General features: G+C 36.3%; 2 protein-coding genes across 3 annotated transcripts; one reads left to right on the top strand and one right to left on the bottom strand.

The window, feature by feature from the left end:
* The first annotated feature begins 839 nt into the window (after nucleotides 1–839).
* On the top strand, nucleotides 840–9595 carry LOC116714848 (neuronal acetylcholine receptor subunit non-alpha-2-like). Of its 2 annotated transcripts, XM_032555605.1 has the most exons (6): nucleotides 840–1178; nucleotides 2357–2514; nucleotides 5670–5714; nucleotides 5828–5937; nucleotides 6785–7700; nucleotides 7774–9595. In XM_032555605.1, the coding sequence occupies exons 1-6, from the start codon at nucleotides 1115–1117 to the stop codon at nucleotides 7939–7941; spliced, it is 1461 nt and encodes a 486-aa protein (XP_032411496.1). In that variant the 5' UTR covers nucleotides 840–1114; the 3' UTR covers nucleotides 7942–9595. The 2 variants fall into 2 exon arrangements, with proteins under 2 accessions (XP_032411496.1, XP_032411497.1); XM_032555606.1 differs by lacking the exons at nucleotides 840–1178; nucleotides 2357–2514 and adding an exon at nucleotides 3203–4909.
* Nucleotides 9124–12480, bottom strand: LOC116714849 (uncharacterized protein C3orf85). The gene is made up of 5 exons (XM_032555607.1): nucleotides 12232–12480; nucleotides 12082–12117; nucleotides 9920–10044; nucleotides 9670–9755; nucleotides 9124–9448 (listed from the first exon to the last, which is right to left on the bottom strand). Exons 2-5 carry the CDS (start codon nucleotides 12113–12115, stop codon nucleotides 9370–9372), a joined length of 324 nt encoding a protein of 107 aa, XP_032411498.1. The 5' UTR covers nucleotides 12116–12117; nucleotides 12232–12480; the 3' UTR covers nucleotides 9124–9369.
* Between the last annotated feature and the right edge of the window lie 5375 nt (nucleotides 12481–17855).

Below are 17855 nucleotides of genomic sequence, written 5' to 3'. Positions count from 1 at the left end.
TTTCATCTTTGTTATAGTTTCACAAGTAGGATGAAGACTTTAAGAATATCCAAATTATGTATGAAGTAATCATTAGTTCATAACAATCTATACATCTGATGAGTTCAATTAAATCCATCCATCCATTTTCTTTACACCCTTGTCCCCTCCTGACCTCACTAGGACAAGTGAAATATATGAAGCCAAAATGGCTTAGAGTACTTAGCAATGCTTGAATCAAATTAAATACACCTTTAATGTAATACCAAATCATAATATGCAAATCAGACTCCAAGTGATGTAGCTGAAGAGATGTATTATTATCTTGTCATACAGTACTTTCACTTTGCACACCATACAGAAGTGTTCAGTTTTCAGTTTTTCCTTGTGGCGCCCCCAGTCAATAATGCACTGAAGTAAATGACATATCAAGAGCCGCAACACAGGCATGTGAACTGATTTCTGGTAAGATTATAACTTTATAAATGTTTCTGTGTGAAAAAGCCAAAAGTATTAAGTTGCATATGTTGTGAACATGGCCTATGACTCCATTTGTTTTTTGCTGAGGTCATCACTGTAATACAGGACATTAGTCGCTAAAGTTTTCATTTAAAAAAAGTCAGAGAAAGACTATAAATATCCTTTATACGCTTTGACTTGTGAACGTGTACGAATCGAACATCGTTTAAAAATGCAGGTTCCCGACCACACTAACACACCTGTTTTTGAAAATTATTTTTTGTTAGATTTTTGTTTATGTTTTTAAAAGGCTAAAAATACCCCAGACCTATGCAGCATTCCACAAAAGCAGGGAGTCCCGCGGTTTAGAGGACATTTTAAAACTCCACATCTCTGCACCACTCGCCCTCCTCCCTCTTTTTTCCTCCTCCTCCTCCTCCTTCTCCCCATCCAGAGAGACTTCCCGCTGTGCCGCTTCCTATAACGCCTCGATAGGAGTTGCAATAAACAGGCAAACGCACAATCGAGCCGGGCCTCTGCCCGCTGGATAACTGCAGGAGCGCGGTGATTTTACGCACGCTGCTGATGGGGACCTCGGCGAGTCATTGTCCTCCGCTTAACGGGACGTAGTAATAATAGCAACAACAGAGGATTACAAGCAGGACTGGGAAACAAAATGAAGTTGGTGGTCCGCCTCCTCCTGCTTCTCCTGGCGGTGTGTCCTGTGTGCCATGGTGCCGGTGAGGAAACTCTTTATGTCAGTATTTGTGAATGTTTCAGTTTTAGCCAGGCTATTGGCTCATGTAAAAAGAAAATAGTATTTATTTATTTTAAGCGTCATGGCAAAGATCCTCCGAGATAGGTGCACCGAAGTTTTCACAATCTCACACGAAAGTTACAATTTTAAAATGACAGGCATTGTATAACAAAAAAGCAGTTTACTTATAACATTTGTTGTTTTCAAGGCTATCAGAAAGTTGAAAATGTAACTTTAATCGCAGGTCTTTATTCACTGAAATTAATCGTTTTCCTTTTTGTTTTTTGCATAAATGGTTCTAAAAATATAATTATGACTATGAAGTAGAAGTGTTAAAGAATAAAAAATGCAACAGAAATAACAAATGTGTACTTTCAGCAGAAAAAAATAGATTGTATGTATTTGAAAGATTTGTTAAAGTTTGTATTGCCCATCTTTACTGCATCCTGCATGTGGTTCGCTTCAAAAGAGCGCTGCACATCAATATGATGACCTCTGCTAAAGTTGTTTGTTCATCAAGAACACAAGAGTCTAATTTCAGTGTCAGTGCCTCCTGCAACTGCCCTTGAATGTGCAGCATGTGCACATGGGAATAAATACTGCACAGTTTAGACCTCATAGACATAGATGTAGATGTAAGCCAGTGAGAGGTGAAAATGCTCCTTCTTGTCCTTAGGATTTCCATTTACCTCCCTCTGATTTCTCCAGTGTCGGATGTTGGAACTGTCTCATATCAGTGTTACAGATTCTGTTCCTCCAGAGACCTCCTATTACTGACCGATATGCTGACTATCCATTTTCTGGACACAATTATATTATCCTCATACATTATGCACAGTTCTAATTGCCTAATGTACTCTAGCAAACATGCTTACTCTGATTTCCTTGAACTTCAATTTATAAAGATTTCAAGAGAAATCATATCTGTAAACATGTCATTGCAGCTCCGTGTTCTTCACATTTGTGGAGATTTTGTTAAAAGCTCTTCTGTGTCACATTGGGAAAACATCACGAGGCAAAGTTAATTTGGATTTCTCCAAAGATTCAGCATTTAAAATGTGTCAACATGTATCCACCTCTCAAGCTCAGAGGTTCGTTAGATAGTGAAAACCCCTTTCTCAAGATAGTTGAAAAAACATATCAATATTTTCTTTGTTTTAGTTTCCTCTGCCAGTAAGTTTGTCTCCTTGGCGGAGATGGAGGACGCTCTGCTTAAGAACCTTTTCCAGGGATATCAGCGCTGGGTCAGGCCCATCCAGCGAGCCAACGACACCGTCAAAGTTCGCTTTGGACTCAAGATCTCTCAGCTGGTTGATGTGGTGAGATGACTCCAACTACATGAACACATTGTTTGTTTGCATCCTCTTACATTTAAGCAGCTCATTAATTTTTGTCTCAGTCTAATCTAAAGTGGGAAAAAGGAACGTTTCTCACACACTGGATGTTTTCCAAATTAATCTTCAAGAATATGAAATAGAGAAAAACATTGGTTTGTGTCTAATACTGACTTAAAAATGACCTGAATTGAAAATTATTTAACGCCAATACTTTAATTTAATTTCATGGAATAAATATGATAATTTCACACAGGAATGTAGTTTTAATTGAAGCAAAAATATTCACACAAGCATCAAATCAACTTGTTAATAAATATAAACTTTTTTTTTAATGTTTGAAAGTTACTCTATGTAAGTTGGGGTTTTTCACAAAATAGCAAAAGAAATATTTTTTTAAGTACATATCAAACTCCATATCTGCAAAGTCCTCTTAAAGGTCTAATCTGTTGTCTGAAATTATAAGTCTGAACTAAATTATTTTTCACCCTTTGCAAGACAAACCTTAGATACTCCAGCACAAAGCCAGCGTTTAATTTGTCCTTTCTCTGACAAACTTAGCAGAATTCTAGTTTTGTAATACAAACTGTAAAACCAAGCTTATTTTATGAGTGTTGCTTATAGTCTTATAGATTTGGTTGATTGGACTTGATAACAGTTTAAGGCAATATGTTTGGATATTTTAGCTAACCTTAGTAATTAGTTATTTGAATAAAATACATTTTTGATCGTGTTACAACAATAGATCATGAAACTTAGACATTTATGGAAAACCGGGGAAAAACTGAGTTATTTCTGCAGAAATAACTTTCACTTAAAGCAACAGAAATCTGGACAGTAAACCCTGTCCTCCATTTGTTTCAAGAGTCTTTGAGGCTAAATCGAATCCTCAAGCTGCTGTCACACTGTTTTCACGTCTTGCAATACATACTGCCATATTAAAAATAGTGGGTCTAAACATAAGGAAATGGACAATATGTAGACCATTACGATTTTTCATGTCATTGAGCTATGGATCAACTTCAATACTCACTAGGGTTGAATAGTACATGTGTACTGGGATGAGAATTGTGAATGGATTTAGTATTCGTTTTCTTTATACTTGCTTTTTCTGTTGTGTCACATTTTTATATTGACAATTTCAACAATCTAGAAATTAAATGTTTATATTCCCTGAATGTCCCCAAGTGGTCAAGTTATTATTTGAGGAATTAAACAGAAAGTACAATTTTCCTATAATGCCAGATTTTCGCACGCTACTGAAATGAACTGCAGATACAGAAAATTACTTGTAATGGAAAAAATCTAAAGTGATCTTAATCAAGCAAACATGGCTATAGTTTGGTGTTAATGCACCTGCACTTCTGTCTTACCACCAAAGTCAAATTAAATTAAACATGAAAATTTTATTTTCAAAGTGTTTTCAAATTATTATAAGTAATTTTAAAAAGAATGCTAAAAGAATAGACTAAATTTTACAGCCCAGCAGTGCAACATTACTGAAGCAAGGAGGAAATTACTCATTTTAAATAACAGAAATACTTACTTTAAAGACACTGTTATTTATCAATAAATGTACAGTAAATGAGTACATAAGTACATAATCTTTCATGGTCAAATTTAAGAATAGGTTTTATGGCAACAAAATATTTATGTGTGAATGAGCACTAAGATTATTTTAAGAAACTATCATTGTGTGGGCCACAAATTGTTGATTTTGATAAAGAGAATATTTTTCACAGGTAGCTGTAAGTTCTACTCACTTGTATGTTAATAAGAAATACTTACTTAGCCAAGAAAATACATTCAAAAATACATGTGTAAAATGAATTAAAGCACAAATGAAAACAGTAATTGAAATTTTTTACCTTTTGGTTCAACAATATCTCTACCCGCGGTGCTGAATTCAAACAGACCATTGAAGCTCTACATGGTTTTAAAATAAATGTTGAGCTTCATAGTCTCTTACTGTGGTGTTCTTTAAATATTTTAGCATCTATCTGTAATAGGTTGAGATGATTTAGGTGTTTCAGAAGAGAAAACTGAGAATGCTGATGGACTGAAGCACTCTTCTTTGCTTGAAATATTTATCTAAATCATTTTAAATATAGCTTACTATTCTTGGTCTTTGCACTGGAAACAACTATGAGTGAATAAAACCTCTCAAGGCTGTTCTGCTGCTGAACCAGGCTTGGAGAGAGAAATGGCAGGAGAGCCAACAGTAAACACAGCAGCTTTGCTTCACTGTTTATGTCCCCAGAGTCTCCCTGGGCTGCTGCATGGCTCAGTATTAGATTATGGTTCACATCTGGTCTGTGTGATCACCAAAACATCCAACCCACTTTGACAGCTGAGGCTTGGACTGGATGATCTGCTGCAGGTTTGGATACATCTCCTTCAAATGCAACACTTATCCCTCCACAACCTTTCCCCTTCATCTAAACCTGCCTTTGCTGATGTGAAAACAAGCTACATCCGATATGTCATTTCCTGATGTCCTTTGTTTACTATTTGCACTGGGTTGGTTTGGTCCACAGCTAATATACTTTAGTTAATTAGGTTCTTTTCCAGAAGGGAAGTGATTTCTTTTATGCAACAATAATAGCTAAACAGGGGACAACAACAAAGTACCTAAATAAGTATGTAGAATTTTTTTTTAGCTAGATCAATTACCTAAATATGCACAAATACCCGACACAAATCTATATACTGAAAGGATATTGAGTTTTATACAAGTCATTATGACAGTTTTACTATATTAATGCACAATCCATTATGTTATTTAGATTTATTAAAAATAATATAAGATGTACATATGAAATTAGACTAATTTTCCAAGCTCTGCAGATGTCCTATATTTTCTTCAGAGCTGTAAAATATAATAAATTATTTCGCACATGATCTGAATGTGTCACATAAATTAACAATTAAAATAATCACTTGTAGTGTTACTTAACTGTTGTTTTTTCTTATTGAAGTTAAAATATATGGGCTTTTTATATGTTGTGTCTTATTCCACTAGCCCTTTCTTACTTTTTAATCTTTTTTTAAATCATTTTTCTTATCGCCTTTTATCATTTTTATTGTTTTTCTGGTGAATCAATATTTAGATTTTTTGCTTGTTTTTTCCTTTATTTCAGGATGAGAAAAACCAGCTTATGACAACAAACGTTTGGTTGACTCAGGTAAGATGCAGTCATTATTTTACCCACCATTTACCCTCCTGAAATAAACAATCAGTTATCAGAGTTGTGTAATGTTCCCAGAGTTATGAAATATTTTGTATCTATCTCGACAGGAGTGGATTGATAACAAGCTGCGATGGAATCCAGATAAATATGGTGGCATCACCTCCATCCGAGTTCCCTCAGAAAATATCTGGCTCCCAGACATTGTCCTATATGAGAAGTATGACGTACTGACATCCCTCACTCCATCTAACTGTTCCCTCCATTTGTGCCACCCTGTTTTTACCCTTCAGCCCCACCTGGTGGTAATTGAATGATACAGCAATTTTACTCAAGCACCAGCAAATCATATTGTAATTGATTAGTGAAGATGAAAAGCCAAATATGGTGTAGAGCACAGGTGTCAAACTCCAGGCCTCGAGGGCCGCAGTCCTGCAGTTTTTAGATGTGCCACAGGTACAAAACACTGGAATGAAATGGTTTAATTACCTCCTCCTTGTGTAGATCAGTTCTCCAGAGCCTTGCTAATGACCTAATTATTCTATTCAGGTGTGGTGCAGCAGAGGCACATCTAAAAGTTGCAGGACACCGGCCCTTGAGGACTGGAGTTTGACACCCCTGGTGTAGAGGATTTGTATAAAAGTAATGCAACAAAAATAAAATCTCATTCCTTCTTATTACTGAGCTATTACCACTACTGCAACACAGAAATCTGCTCCAAGGAGTTAATAAAAGTTTTAGTTTAAACCTCCTGTGAGTTTAATTCTTGGATTCCATATCAGTATGAAAATTACACTAAAAATATTTACATGATGCTTATTTTATTTAAAATTTACAAAAGCTTGATGGCACAAAGTAAAAATCATTGTTGTGACATTGAATAGCATGCCATGATGGCATTCAATTTTCACTTCTCTATTTTAATTGATTACATCTCTATTTTAATTTATTACACTGTTGAAAAATACAATATGATGGAGGTTTAACCACTAACATTAGTAACACAAAGTACTGTAATTTTGTTGGAAAAACAAACTATTCCTGATTTTGACTTTACGTTTCTTCAGTGCTGATGGACGCTTTGAGGGCTCCCTGATGACCAAAGCTATCGTAAAGCACAACGGTGCCATCACCTGGACGCCACCCGCCAGTTACAAGTCTGCCTGCACCATGGACGTCACTTTTTTCCCCTTTGACCGGCAGAACTGCTCCATGAAGTTTGGGTCGTGGACCTATGATGGAAACATGGTGGACCTGGTCCTGATGGACAACCACGTTGATCGGAAAGACTTCTTCGACAACGGAGAGTGGGAGATTCTCAGTGCTACTGGAGCCAAAGGAAACAGGAAGGATGGCTTGTATTCCTACCCATTCATCACCTACTCCTTCATCCTGAAGAGATTGCCATTGTTCTACACGCTCTTTCTCATTATTCCCTGTTTGGGTTTGTCCTTTCTTACTGTCCTTGTGTTTTACCTTCCCTCGGATGAAGGAGAGAAGCTGTCACTCTCCACCTCTGTCCTAGTGTCCCTCACTGTGTTCCTTTTAGTCATAGAGGAGATCATCCCCTCCTCCTCCAAGGTAATCCCTCTCATCGGAGAATATTTGCTCTTCATCATGATCTTCGTCACCCTTTCGATTATCGTCACCGTCTTCGTCATCAATGTGCACCACCGCTCCTCAGCCACATATCACCCAATGTCGCCATGGGTTCGCAGTCTTTTCCTGCAGAAACTGCCCAGACTGCTTTGCATGCGAGGACACACGGACCGGTACCACTACCCGGAACTGGCTCCGGAAAGCCCTGAACTGAAGCCTCGCTCTGGAAGTCGGAGGGGAGGTTGGAAGACGAGCAGCGGAGCATGTGGACAGGCAGCTTCTGATGGGAAGGAGGAAGAAGCCTGGGCCACCATGTTGGAGAAAGCCATCTACTCGGTGCGGTACATCAGCAGACACATCCGTAAAGAGCACTTCATTCGTGAGGTGCGTATAGATATCACTAATTTCACTCTATTGTTTTTTCCCCTATTTTATGTCTTATTTCTGCTTTTCACAGGTGGTTCAAGACTGGAAGTTTGTTGCCCAGGTGTTAGACCGAATCTTCCTCTGGGCTTTTCTTACTGTCTCAATTCTGGGCACCATCCTCATCTTCACTCCAGCCTTGCAGATGTTCCTGAAAATCCCTCCTCCAACTGCAACCGAGGAGCCGCCTCTACACCAGTAAACATCACCATCTTTATCTGTGGCAGCTGAAGGTCTTCACTCCAGAATTTATAAAAAGTTACAGATGAGCAAGAAGAAGAAACGCTCAGAGACTACAAAATCTTCTGACCACATTTATATACTGTTATATGTATGTTTCAAGTGCACAAAATAACGTTTCACAAAGCGATGAGGGAGGTTTTTTGTTTTGAGGGCAGTTTAGTGCATTTATTTCTTCACAAATGGTAGGTCACATACGCTCACTCTTTAAGATTGAATGAATGCTGATATTTAATAAACTGGAATCTAGAGAGTAAAACAGAAAAAAAGATATGCATATAGTGTAAAAGCTGAATTTATGCATTTAAATCACATGCTCAAATTATTTCTGTTTGGATGTTTGTTTTTCTACGTTTACAACCTGCATAACGTCTCTTTATCAAGTTGAAAACAGCCAATTAAGATTCCCAGAAAATCAGATTCTTAAATTCTTGGCACTGAAAGCCAATTAACACCAAAACATGTCTTCTTGTTTATCCTAGTTTCTAGCAGAATAATTTAACTACCATATATGTTCATTACCAAAACCTTGAGTTTTATCTTAGTGGAAAATTAGAACTCCTGTTTTAACTGTATTTTATGTTCTCTAAAAGTAAGCCCATTTAAAATATAAGTAAAGTTCCCATAGAGTTCTGTTTTGACTTGCTGCATAATGCATTCCACTAAAAGCTTTAAATAAGCTGAGTCTTTGGTTGCTGTACTTAATGGCATTTTTGGCCCTTGTTCTGTTTGATAGATTTGTATCTAATTTGTTTTCAATAAATCATGCAGTAAAATCTAAGGCTATAAACGTAGGCGCTGCAATAAAGAAATCAGAGATGATAATTGGCAACTCCTGAAGAAAATACATTTTTGATGCTGATATCGCCACCCAGTGGTAAATCAGAACACAACATACAAATGTTTCCTAAAACAAACTTAACAGGTAAACCAAAATATAAACACCAAGAACAATGTAGAAAAAGACTACATTTAAGACTTTATTTAAAGAAAACAATAAAAAGGTTACTCTGTATTGATGTGTAATAAAGGCATTTTTTAAATTATAATGCCGTTAATTTCCATTGCCTGTTTTGTGTGTATTTAATTTGTAAATATCTTTTTTTAGAACACTGTGGAAAATAAATAAACAAGGACAGGGTAGTTTGCTCTCAAAGTTTTATTAGATGAAAAGTACAATTCATTTTAGATATTTTGGGCTACATCTCAGTGAAAAAGTTGTAAAACTCATTTCCTGTTTAAAAAAAGTAAGAAATAGATCTTCTACAAACTAAACTGTAAAGCACTCTCTGCACTACGATCTACTGTATAACTCCCAGTAGGATCAAAATCCTGCCTTTAAAAAGTTGTGATAATGTGTCCACATCATGAAGTTCCTCTATCTTGTTGTCTATCTGTGTTGGGCCGTCTGGCTGTCCAGGTGAGCTTGTGCATTTCGCAGCATCTCCATTAACTGTCTGGTATTTTCACTGCAACACACCCAGATTAAAGAAAGAAAATTAATGAATTTAAAGAAGCGTTTAAAAAAGGTCAACAATCACTTTGACTTTATTATAAGCTGCAAATTGAAAAAGCTGATCTAAATAAAATATTCTCAGATGATCATTGAAACTATCTACAAAACTTGTGGACTTCATTCATTGTTTTCCATAAAAATGTAGCAGAGATGTAATTGTGAAGGTTGACTCACTCAGCCACAGAGCGGTCAAACATCAGGTGGCTCATGTCCATGTAGTATTGAGCTCCGTCTCGAATTGCCGTCCAGTGTTCGTTGGCCTAAAGACCAAAGACATTCAAGTTTGTTCGTACTGCAACTGTAAAAACAACCACAACTGCTGTACAAGTAGAAGTACAGTTTTAATGTCCCAATTTTAACTGAGCAGGAGATGTTTCGAGTTGCTTTGACTGAATTTTGTATCATCCACTCTGCAGTGTGTTACCTGTTCCTGGATGGTGAAACCCCACATGTTCTGGGAGTGGTGTGGATCCCAGTATCCCGCCTGTCTCTTCAACCTGATGAACTTCTTAGCCACCTCCTCATTAATAAACGGAGCAGCGAACACCCCTGAAAACAAAAGCAGATTACCGCTCTTGAAATAAAAGAGGGTAAATATATTACCAATAAAAAAGCAGCAAATTACAAGAAATATGTTTGATTTTCTTTGACGAATCTGTTCTGTAACATTAAAAGAATCAAAGTTGTTCTGCAACAAGCATTAAACCAGGCTTCATAGAGAATGCAGAGATTGTTAAATGTGTGTTGATCTCAATTTGAATGTGAAATTGGAATTTTAAGCAGCAGATAAACAAAAAGTCATTTATAAATTTGTAGTGGAATCAGAACAAAACATGAATTCAAAATAATATTTTACAAATAAAAAATGGAAAAAAAATCAAAAATAAAAGCGTGGCTTGCATTTGTTGTCATCTCCTTTACTTTAATATCCCTGCAAGTAAAATCAAGTGAAGTAGAAGAAGTCACCATCTGTGGCAATATTTGATATGGACTATATGGTCAGTTGCCAGTGCAGCATTAGGAAAGGGAGCGAGCGAGAACCAGATTGAAAGATATTTACATAGCTGGCAGTTGTGCCCTGTTGTTTTAATGCATGAGCAGATAATGGGGAGTTGTCATCCCCTTGCTCAGTAGGCATCGGTCCCAGCTGCTGAGAATAGGAAGAGTAACCCTAATGCTTTAAGGCGGCGCAGCTACAAATTATGTTGACACAGAATTGAATTTTTGCATTTTAATCAAAAGAAAGGGCATACAAAACGCATGATTCATTACTGGTCACCTAATTAAACTGTCTATCCCTATATCATCAACTTTCAGTAAAACCCAGCTGTTAATTAAAGGCGTTTGATGTTTGTAAGATAACTTTAGTCAACAAATAGAACTAAGGATAAAGTTGTGGAGAAATTTAAAGCAGGGTTAGGTTAGGAAACAACTTCTCAATCTTTCAATATCTCACAAAGCACAGTTCAATTTAGCGTTAAAAAATTAAAAGTATGGCACAACTGCAAGCGTACCATGAATCGAGCATTAATCAGAGATGCTGCCAAAGATTTACGGTAACTCTGGGAGAGCTGTAGAGATTCACAGCTCAGGTGAGGGGAACCTAACATTATAAAGCTTAGCTGTGGAACTTGTAAAGCTGGTCAAAAAAAACTTTCACTGTAAGAAAGCTATAAGAAATCCATTTTAGACAAGGTGCTTATTTCATGGAGAGATCAAAAACAAACATTTCAGGCCTTCATGCAAGACACTGCATGTGATGGGAAACTAGCACTGAAATCAGAGAGTTTACCCTGAACATACCATTCCCATTGTGAAACATGTTGACATGTTTTGAGGATGTTTTCTTTAAAAATCAGGGACAGGGAAAATGATTCAATAGGAAAAGAGATGATGCTAAATATGGAAGAATCTTGCAAGAAAACATACAAGAGGCTGCAAAACAGTTCTGTCTTGAATGAAGATTCATGTACCAACAGCACAATGATCACAATATGAATATCTACAATGGAGTGGTTTGAATAAAAGCAAAGTTAGGTGTTAGAATGGTCCAATGACGGACCGGAGCTAAATCTTAATTGGTGGCAAGACTTGAAAACTGCTGTTAACAGATGCACTCCATCTAAATATTGCTGAGTTCAAAAAAGATCTTTCTTTATGTTTCATTTGCTTCGGCTGCAAATGAAGCAAAAAGTGAATCCACATAGTGTTATGCTTTTCATAATTATTTGTAAATTTCTTCCACTTTATAAGTATGTGCTACTGAACTTTGGTCAACCACACACAAAAAATTCCAATAAAATCTCTGTGTGCTGCTGCCAGTCATGGCCAGGATTCTCTTGCAAAAGAGATTCTTAATCTCAATGAGAGTTTCCTGGTAAAATAAAAAAAATAAATAAATGTGGCTGAACATAATTTGCAAAAGCTCAAGGTACAGAAATACTAAATGTTGCATTAATCTAAATTCATTCAGAGCTGAATTGCTTAATAACAGTTTGAGTGTGTTGAAATGAAGTTTGAGCTCTGAAGCTCAAGCTCTATGCAACTTTATTATATAAAATCAACAAAGAAAAAAAAATCACTTACCACTTAAAATCGCCAACAGGATCACATTCTTCATGACTAACAAATATTAAATACAAATCATAGCAGAACCAAAATAAACGAAATTCAACAAATATTTCTGACTTTCTAAATAAACAAACCGTCTAGAACGTGGCAGAGAGTGAGTTTTACCTGCAGGCTGAGTATGAAGCTGGCAGCTGAATGTCTGCTTTCTGAGCTAAGAGCTTGTCAGCATGTTGGAGGAAACAGGAGTTTCTTTCACTGATTTTTAGCAGCAATGAGGAATGAAAGGACTCAAGCATCAGGCACAGTCTCTCACCCAAAGTCAGCACTCATATGTTGCCAGTGATCACTCAGGCCTTGCAGGCAGAGACACAAAACACTTTGGAGACTTACAGGAACAAGTCAGGCTGTGAGATTCAGCAGAGAGGTGTTGCTGGCTGGAGGAAGCGTTAGCAAAAGAAAACTCACATTTTCAGCACTTTCTACAAAAGGTTACATTAATCAAGTGGGGCTTTTTTATTTGCATTTGTGCAGAAAATCTGCTCACAGCTCACAAAAATGTGCATGTACAGACATCATTGTGTATTTGGTTAGTTCCTCCAAAAACAGCAGTCAACATTTTCAACTTTCTGAAGCTTCCTTTTATGAACTTCGGTTCAGTGTTGCACAGAAGTGCATTTAGTTTTGGTCTCTTTTGTGCACTTCACTCATGTCTCCACTAGTTGGGGTGATTGTCAAGCTAAAGAGGACAGATACAAACTGTTTGCAGGGATTTGGCCAGTTTGCTTTACATTTGGAGAGATAAAAGTGAATGGAGTAAAACACACCTGACTTCTTTCAAAGTAAGATTTATCAAAGTATCGCCATGACAATATTATATTTAGGATACATCATCTGCTAAAACGTTGTGTATGTCTGAAAAAGTGGTTCAGTTTTTGTTTACCACTTGACCATATTCTTATTTCTAACTCATTTAATCTTCCTATAGTTGGTCATAATGCTTTAATTTTAACATTGCTGTTGCAAATTTGCTTCACTCACTATCCAGGATTTGTTTGTGGTAGCATTATGTTGAAGTTTACATCCATGTATATGTTTTAGTTAAAGCTAAAACTGTCATGAATTGCAGAATGAAGTGGTAAGGCAAATGAGGTAGTCCCAGGTTGCAGATAAGGCTATGATGATTTAATGGTGAAATCTTCAACAAGCCAGACAGCACAGATGAGCAAAATCAACAACTCACACTGGTAGTAACTGGAAACCGACAAGAAGACAACTGACAGAATAAAATAGACGTACCGATTAGACAAGGACCAAAGAACACAGGTGGGGTTAAATACACAGAGGATAATCAGGGAACGAGACACACCTGGGAACAATCAAGGGGTAGCCAGGACAACAGGGAGACTCAAGACACAGAAATCCAAAAATAAACACACAGAAAAACTCAAATCCACACAGAGAAAACCCAATCCTGACAAAAACATCTGAACCATTGGATGAATATGAATGTTTCTTTATTTCAAGGTACATTTATGGTAAATTATAATTTTTTTTTTTTTTTTTACTTTGTCCATTTCAGATGTTACAGCCTGAGCAGGTCTATGGGAGGGGCTGGCCCAGCATTTTCTGCTTAAATGGCTGGATGATGTCACTGACTACAACACTGGAAGGTTTTCTTTTTTGTATTGCTTGTTTTTCTTTAAAGGAACCTTTTGAGTTGTCCTGTTTCACAGGTTTCATTTTGCAGACCATTTAGATATGTAGACAAGTTTGTAAATCAAATTAATAATCTTGTTCCTGCTTCTTTGTTTATATTTTGTCAGTGGTTTGACCTGCTCTAGTAATTTATGGTCTAATGAAGTGCAGGTGTGCTGCTAATTTGCTATAAAACCAGAAAATTTCAGACTCTCAGGATCGATGTCAGAGCCTAAAAAAATGCTAAACAATAAAATTCACCAGAAGAACCTGGAACTGGTGGCTGATGCTGTTTTTTGTTCACCATTTGACTACACTAAATCACAGTATATGTGCATAATTTTAATATGAGGTTAAACTGCATAATGTAGGCTTAACACATGAAGGGGGAAGGTACAATTTGTGTTCAAATCAAAGGCCTTAAAAGACTTAAAATAAATATCAACGTAAGTCCCAGGAGATCTCAGCAATACGTCTTGTTGAGATAAAGCTCCAAAGACTTTAAAGAACGAGCCAAAGATTTCATGTGAATCATTTGCATCATGTTATATTTGCAGCATTTTGAAATTACTGTTGCAGCTGCACAAACACAGCCATAGGAAAACTGAAGTTGCCGTCAGAGTTAATTCATACTTGTAATAGTGGTAAACAGAGGACAGAACAAAACTGAATATTAAATCAAGCTAAATAGGAACCTAAGCAAGGTTAAACGTGCATATAATGACCTGGGGTGGTGTAATATTTACCAGAGTTGTTCTTTGAAGATTCCCAGTTCTTCCACCCACACAGTCGCTAAACTCTCAGATCTCTTTCTGCAGATCTGCTTGTGTTTTCCAAACTGTCTGACTGTGTCACTTTCCTCACCTGTAACGGCATCGCTGACCTTTTCCACAGTTAATTTTAAAGTATGTGTGAGAGATTTGACCTTTCACTGACATTCCATTAAAAAAAACAGAGTCAGTACCTGCACAGACTAACAAATTTGCAGACTTGCAGTGAGAGGACACAGGAGACGCCGTCTCTGGAAGACCAATGTGCCAGTCTAAGGCTTTTGGGTGATATTATTGTTGCGATGAGGCATCATTTCCAGGAAGATGGGACTAGTGCCATAATGAATAGGACGAAATCTACTTTGTACAGATATTAACTGGATGAAAAGGTTTAACAATACAAAACCACAACAACCTGAATTGTATGCATCTAAAAAAAGCCTTAAACATCTGAGGTAAAGTAACTGAAACATTTCTCAATTTATAAATTAGATAAATCAAAGTGTCTGAAGATTTCCTTAATAATAATCAATGTTTTCCTATGACTCAGGTATAAATATGATGTGACACATAAGATCTATTAGCCACACTTTAAAATAGAAAAGCAAATAAAAAAAGGACTCAAGTGAGAGAGGTGCATGTTGATCTTCAAAATCAGTGCCTAACTCAGACTTTCTATAAACAGATGATTTTTGGGCTTCTGTGTAAATATTCATCAGGGTGATGAATAACTCATTAGCCTGGAAATGTGACAGAAAATATTTCAATGTAAATATTGTGAATATAAAAAAAATGAATACATAACTAACTAAACTAAACTAAAGGACTTTTTTTCTCATTTGGTTAGACCAGTTTGCTAAAGTTAACCCATAAAGTTGCACTAATTTGATGTGGTTCCACTAGGAAGGAGAACTACATCACTTGTGAGATCTTCACTTGGATTTGACAGTAGTAAAGCCATTTTCGTTTGTTTTTTTTTGTTTGTTTGTTTTTCCAACTTTACTGCCAAAAAAATGTCAAATATGTACATGTTTCAGGAAATGTTATATGCAAACAGACACAGAGAAATGCACAAACACACGTTGGTGTCTTTCACACATCAAAGGTAGCAACTCAAACTAGAACTCAAACTCTTCTGACCTCATTCTATCAAATACCTGCACACATATGCACCCTGCTGGGACGAGTGTATGTTTTTTAAACAAATATTTAATTTAGAAACATGGAGAGATGTGATTGGGTCTTTGATAATATGCAGAAAGCTTAAAATAGTTATTCTGTCATCTATTTTTCAGAGATAAAAATAGAACCAACATATAGGCTAACCTCTGCTGTTTGCTTTTACAGCACTTCTTGCATACATTCTCACAAACATGACATAAACATACAGCTGTCAATCATTGCATCTACTTGTTTTTTATGGTTTAAAAAACAACATACACAAAGAAGAACATTAACAGAATGCTTTAGTTATAAAGGGCATCAACAGTGAGTTTTGCCCCCCACATTCACATCTGTTCTCACCACTTTAACAAACAAACAAGCAATGTCACACATTTTCTGCTTCAATTGAGCAAGTTGACAGAAAGTGGGCTTCAGATTGGTTAATACATTATTTATACATATGTTTTATTTTATTTTATTTACATTTTGTTAATCCTGCCTTTGACCTGCTTTACTGCAACAAAATCAATAAGCCTGGTTATCTAAAACTTGTAGGAAAAAGTTGCATCATCTCTGTTTTTACATTTCATCCAGACAGTATAAACAGCGTACCACTTTTTCAACATTTTGTTATGTTACAGCTTATTCCAAATTGTACTAAATTTATGTCTTTCCACAAAAATTCTACAAATACCTCATCACAGCAATGGGTAAATGGGTTTTTGAAATATTTACAAATTTATTAAAAGTGGAAACCAAGAAATCACATTTATGTCTTCACAGCCTCTAATGAAGCTCAGTATTGAGCTGTTTCCAAAAATTAACCTTGATATGTTTTGACACCTTAAATGGATTCCACTTGTGGTTAATCCTGCTGATTGGACTTGATTTGGAAAGGCACTCAACTATTTATATACGGTCCCACGACTGACAATGCAGATCAGAGGTCAAACACAAAGCATGAAATCAAAGCAATTATCTTTAGACCTCTGAGACAAATCTGGGGAAGACCCCAGAAACATTTTTACTGCTTGGAAAGGTAAAGCTGCCTAAAAATGGGTGTGCTAATCTTGGGGCATCGTATTCAAAAAGACCTGATTCTGTAATTACTGCCAAAGGTGGATCAACATGTTACAAAGCAAAGGCCGTGATTAGTTATGTGAATGTAATTTCTTGATTCTCTAATTTCAATACATATTGTCAAAAATATTTTTTCACATTGTCAAAATGAGGTATTCATACGTAGATTTTTAAAGAATGGTATTCATTTCTGACAATTTTTAACCAAAATCGTTGGAAAAAGTGAAACGCTGTGAATTCTTTGCACTGCAACTCTCAACACATTTATTGTTGCTTTGTCTTATGAATATTTTACTGCTGACAAGATTTGTTTCAATTCATAAAAATAAAAACTGACAAAACCGCCCATAAAACTCTCCACCTGTGCTCACACAAACAAGGGGGGAATTCTCTCTAAGGCAGTTCTTGGTGCTATTTTTCTTTTTAATTACCATGTGCTTTAAACAAGCAGTGAGGCCATAGAGCCTCATCAGTTATGAGTTTGCTTGGGGCCAAACAAACACTGCAGAGAGTGAGATGTTTTTATTCTTCATCTGGCTTTGAGCAGAAATACTTTTTTTAACACAAAGGATTTGTTTGCCATTCCTTCCTCTGGGGATAAAGACACATACAGAGCAGTCAAAGAGTAAAGACTTCCAGTGACTCTAAAATAAGGCATGTATCCAGAGTCACTGCAGAGAACCTCGCATGGTTTGCAGCTTCCACTCTAAAATATTGGTTTTGTATATGTAGCTGATAACGTGGCTAAAGAAATGCATAAGTGTAAATGTTTTAAAAAGAAATGTATTTCTGTATAGCTTTTTTAAATGTTTATGTTGATTTGATTTGCTTGATGTCTCTCAGCCAATGAATATTTACATAGCAACCTTTTAAGGAAAACCACAAAGTATGGAAATACGAGTGAAATACAAATAACATTTTGAAATACATAAACCACAAAAAGAGAAAAGAACAATAGTTCAAAACTAAAATAAAAGGGGTCAGAGGAACTAACATCAGTCTCTTGTGACCAAGGCTGTTAAGTTCTTGTTATTATGCAAGCGTGTTTGATAAGATTTGACCTTTCTATACTTGGGCTCC

The sequence above is a fragment of the Xiphophorus hellerii genome, chromosome 23 (genome assembly GCF_003331165.1).
Source record: "Xiphophorus hellerii strain 12219 chromosome 23, Xiphophorus_hellerii-4.1, whole genome shotgun sequence".
In the NCBI taxonomy this organism is placed as follows: domain Eukaryota; kingdom Metazoa; phylum Chordata; class Actinopteri; order Cyprinodontiformes; family Poeciliidae; genus Xiphophorus; species Xiphophorus hellerii.
Note: the sequence above shows the minus strand (reverse complement) of the source record. Positions and strands in the feature narration are given on the sequence as shown.

What these genes read in the sequence shown, in the direction of transcription:
- LOC116714848 (XM_032555605.1), top strand. Translation starts at nt 1,115, where the DNA reads ATGAAGTTGGTGGTCCGCCTCCTCCTGCTTCTCCTGGCGGTGTGTCCT. An exon ending in TCCTGTGTGCCATGGTGCCG is followed by an intron (nt 1,179 to 2,356) that starts GTGAGGAAACTC and finishes TCTTTGTTTTAG; the next exon opens with TTTCCTCTGCCAGTAAGTTT. An exon ending in AAGAGCACTTCATTCGTGAG is followed by an intron (nt 7,701 to 7,773) that starts GTGCGTATAGAT and finishes TGCTTTTCACAG; the next exon opens with GTGGTTCAAGACTGGAAGTT.
- LOC116714849 (XM_032555607.1), bottom strand. Translation starts at nt 12,115, where the DNA reads ATGAAGAATGTGATCCTGTTGGCGATTTTAAGTG. An exon ending in CCTGTTGGCGATTTTAAGTG is followed by an intron (nt 10,045 to 12,081) that starts GTAAGTGATTTT and finishes TTTTGTTTTCAG; the next exon opens with GGGTGTTCGCTGCTCCGTTT. An exon ending in GTTTCACCATCCAGGAACAG is followed by an intron (nt 9,756 to 9,919) that starts GTAACACACTGC and finishes TTTGGTCTTTAG; the next exon opens with GCCAACGAACACTGGACGGC.